We start from the raw sequence: 3,702 nt of genomic DNA on the forward strand, positions 1-3,702 counted from the left end.
GATAAATAATCACCAATAATGTGGATACAGTGACTTAAGTAGGTAAAGGCAAACAACAAAACAGCTAGTAAGTCTGGTAAGTTTAGAAAATTACATCACTTTACTGTAAGGCAGCCTTTAAAACCAGGAAAAGACAACACTTTTGTCATATCACAATTATACAATATACAAAATTTAAGACGATATCCAATCTTAAAATCAATGTTAATATAATATTGATATATTGCCCAGCCTTACTTATCACCAGAGATCCCCATTTAATTACTTTAATATCAAACTTTACCTGGGCAGTTACATCTTTATACAATATTGTGCAAAACAGGACATTGCAAGTTGTTTTGTGGCTGTTTTATGGCATCAAGATACTGCATTCCATTTGAGCTACGGGTTTACTTGATTTGTTTTTGATTCAGATTAAATTTAATGCATTATGTGCAATACATGTTGTTTTCCATTTGTAGATCTTAACCAGAGCATAAATCTGTTAGTGAAATACCGGTATACTCATTTTGTTTCACAGTATAAACTTACTGTGGCCAATACATTCCTTGTAGCTTGTTGCAAATCACCAGATATGCATAAACATGTCTACATATCCCAGGTCTGTATTCGCCTCATCTAATTGATTGATTCATCTAACTGATTGATTAGTCAAGGAGGTACCCAGTTATGGAGGAGGAATTCTCCAAGGACTGGCCTGGGTTTTGTAGAAGATGATTATCTTCCTTAGTTTGATACTTCTCAGTATAAAAATACGCAACTGGATAATGAAAGTATTTATATGCTTCCTTGCTGTTGAAGTTATTTATTTGTCTATGTTTTTTATGATGATGCTCATTAATGCCTTTTTTCTCTCTCTTTTGTCATACAGTAACTGTCATGGGCAGTGAAGAAAGATAGGCTAGTTATCGGCTGCGTGGAGGACAGAAGGTTTGCAATACCCCGGAGCTTCCCTCCTCTCTTCCCACTCAGGCAGTCCAGCAAGTTTCCAGCAGTATGGCTGAAGAAGACTATGGCAGTTTTGTGGACTGGAACAAGATGGGGGACCTGGCCAAGAGTAGTGGGCCCACCAAGGTAGACTGTAAAGACCTGAAAGAGTTCAAACAGATGGCTCGGCAAGGTTACTGGGCTAAAAACCACAAACTACGGGCCCAAGTCTACCAGCAGCTTATAAAAGACATACCCTGTCGTACAGTGACCCCAGATGCAGAAGTATATCGTGACATTATGGGAAATGCAGCAACTAAGAAGCCCTCTTCCCACATTCCACTTCCAGAGTTTGTGGATGGAAGTCCTCTGCCACAGTACTGCCTGAAGGCAGAGGCAGTAGCCTCAGCCCATCAGATTATCCACTGCATAGCTGGACAGTTTCCAGATATATCCCACTGCCCGTCACTACCAGCTATTACTTCATTGCTCCTGCACTTCAGCATCGACGAAGCTCAATGTTTCGAGCATGTCAGTCGCATATTGGCCTGCAACGAGCCAGGCAAACGACTGCTGGACCAGACTTTCTTGGCATATGAGTCTAGCTGCATGACCTTTGGTGACCTGGCCAACAAGTACTGTGAAGCCGCCCACAAACTGATCGTGGCCACAGCCCAAGATGTGCTTGATGTCTACTCAGACTGGCAGCGCTGGGTGTTGGGTGACCTGCCTTTCAGCCACCTGGTTAGGGTCCTAGACGTCTACCTAGTGGAGGGCTACAAGGTTCTCTTCCGTGTGGCTATAGCCTTGCTCAAGTTCTATCGCAAGCATAAAGCAGGGGCCCAGGGCAACCAGCAGCAGGATTCAGGCAAAGTTAGGGCAGACATTCAAGCTTTCATCACGGGCATTGCCTCCACTGTCACACCCGACAAGTTACTAGAGAAGGCCTTCTCCATCCGTATGTTCAGCCGTAAGGAGATCACCCTGCTGCAGCTCACAAATGAAAAGTCCCTGCAGCAGAAAGGAATCACTGTCAAACAGAAGCGGTATAGTCAATAATCTTATGTTTATGTAGTGATTTGTGAGCATTCTCTTGCTTTTACTTGAAACTAGGCTGCTTCTAAGCACCCTTACTTTGGCACACATGGCAATCCATCACATGAATTTCTTCCTTGTATACACAGCTATAATATTTTTGTCATCAAGGATGTAGCATTATGTGATTTGATAGTTATTCAGCACTGCCGATTTTATATACTTTTATCATGATATTAGCAAGAATGTTTTGTTCTTTTAAGCTTCATATTCTGGCTTGCTTTGGGAAAGTTGCACTTGCAGCCTTGTCTCACAATGTTCTTGTTTCCTTTTTGTTTGGTTTCGGCCATGTCTTTCCCTCCACCACCTTCTGTCTCATCTGCACTTCTCTCCTGTGTTTACTACATTGGTTATTTCCCAGTCCTAGGTGGGTTCTTTACTCTATGCTACCTTACAGATCCATCTCTGTTTTCTTTCAAAGATTATTTTATTATGATCATACATCAAAGGGTTGACCAGTGTCAACAGAGTCTCAAATACATAGTTACCTTGAATACATTCATACCATCATCTGCTTGAAATAACTTTTAGAGGTTTATGCATTATAAACTGTGTGATCTGCCTCACAATCTTTGTTCATATTTCTGGGCATCTGCAGGCGGAACGTGCACCTGGCACTAAACCCGGACACCTTCTCCTCGGAGATTGTCAGTGCCAAGGAGATGCGGGACATCTGGTCTTGGATCCCTGAGCGCTTTGCCCTGTGCCAACCACAACTCCTCTTCACAACCTCCACCCATGGTTGCAGCCTAAACAGGTAAACTGTCCAGTGCTCACCTCAACAGCAAAACATGTATGTTAGATTAAAATGTTATATTTCAGACCTTGTTTAGCATTGAGTCTGGATTTTTTTCATAGCCAAAAAAACTGAAAGCAAATGTAAACATGAACGCAACACTGTAAAACAAAAGAAAACATAGGCCACAAGCAAAAAAAGTTAAACAAATTTGTAAATTTCAAAGAAAAATTGCAAATAAGCAGTAAGATGCTGTGATTCCTGTCATAGCGTTAGTTGTCTTTTTTTATTGTCTATTTCTATTAGGCGTGACACAGGTAGCTTAAAAGGGCAGCTCTGTGTCATCTTCGTGGTGGCAGTCTGTTTAGATGAACAGTGTTTGGCTTCCGTCCGTTGTTTTGCGTCATCCATCGCATCTTGGCAGACCTGCTGCTGCTGCGGGGAGCTCCGTGCACTAGCGTCACAGAGGGAAGCCAAACACAGTTCATCTAAACACACTGCCCACAAAAGCATGACACAGAGCTGGATTAAAATCAGCAAAACATCTCTTTTAATAAATGAATAAATCCATGTGTAAAGTGTATTTTGTTTAGTACTTTTTTTCCTAAACCTGTTCTATATACCGTACATACTGTCTGCAGTAACCAGCCGGCATTCCATTGTAGAACAGAAGTAATTAGTCTTTAACAGAGTAATCAGGAACCATTAGCTGAAAGTTTGTTCTGTATTTAAACAGTGCCTTACTTAACTATACATGCACATGGGCTTTGGTAGCTATCCTTGGATTTAGCATTGGGTGTTTATTAAGGAAGTCACAATAAACTAAACCTTCTCATTTTCATCCAGATTTTACTCGCATTGTGAAGGCTACGAACCCACTCTGCTCCTCATTCGGACCACAGATGGAGATGTAAGCGCAGACAGACAGACAGACAGACAGACAG

The 3,702-nt window shown here is 41.7% G+C and overlaps 1 protein-coding gene across 3 annotated transcripts in view; it reads left to right on the top strand.

The window, feature by feature from the left end:
• The window catches only part of tbc1d24 (TBC1 domain family, member 24), a 9,826-nt gene that overhangs the window by 2,507 nt on the left and 3,617 nt on the right, over window positions 1-3,702 (top strand). For 2 of the 3 annotated variants that reach the window (XM_032503086.1, XM_032503087.1), the window contains exons 2-5: window positions 872-1,973; window positions 2,384-2,389; window positions 2,621-2,779; window positions 3,605-3,668. In XM_032503086.1, the coding sequence (XP_032358977.1) occupies window positions 997-1,973; window positions 2,384-2,389; window positions 2,621-2,779; window positions 3,605-3,668 (1,206 nt within the window). In that variant the 5' untranslated portion in view covers window positions 872-996. The remainder of the gene's footprint in view (window positions 1-871; window positions 1,974-2,383; window positions 2,390-2,620; window positions 2,780-3,604; window positions 3,669-3,702) is intronic. The other variant, XM_032503088.1, reaches the window with a different exon arrangement.

Source organism: Etheostoma spectabile, chromosome 21, assembly GCF_008692095.1.
Source record: "Etheostoma spectabile isolate EspeVRDwgs_2016 chromosome 21, UIUC_Espe_1.0, whole genome shotgun sequence".
NCBI classification, from domain to species: Eukaryota; Metazoa; Chordata; class Actinopteri; order Perciformes; family Percidae; genus Etheostoma; species Etheostoma spectabile.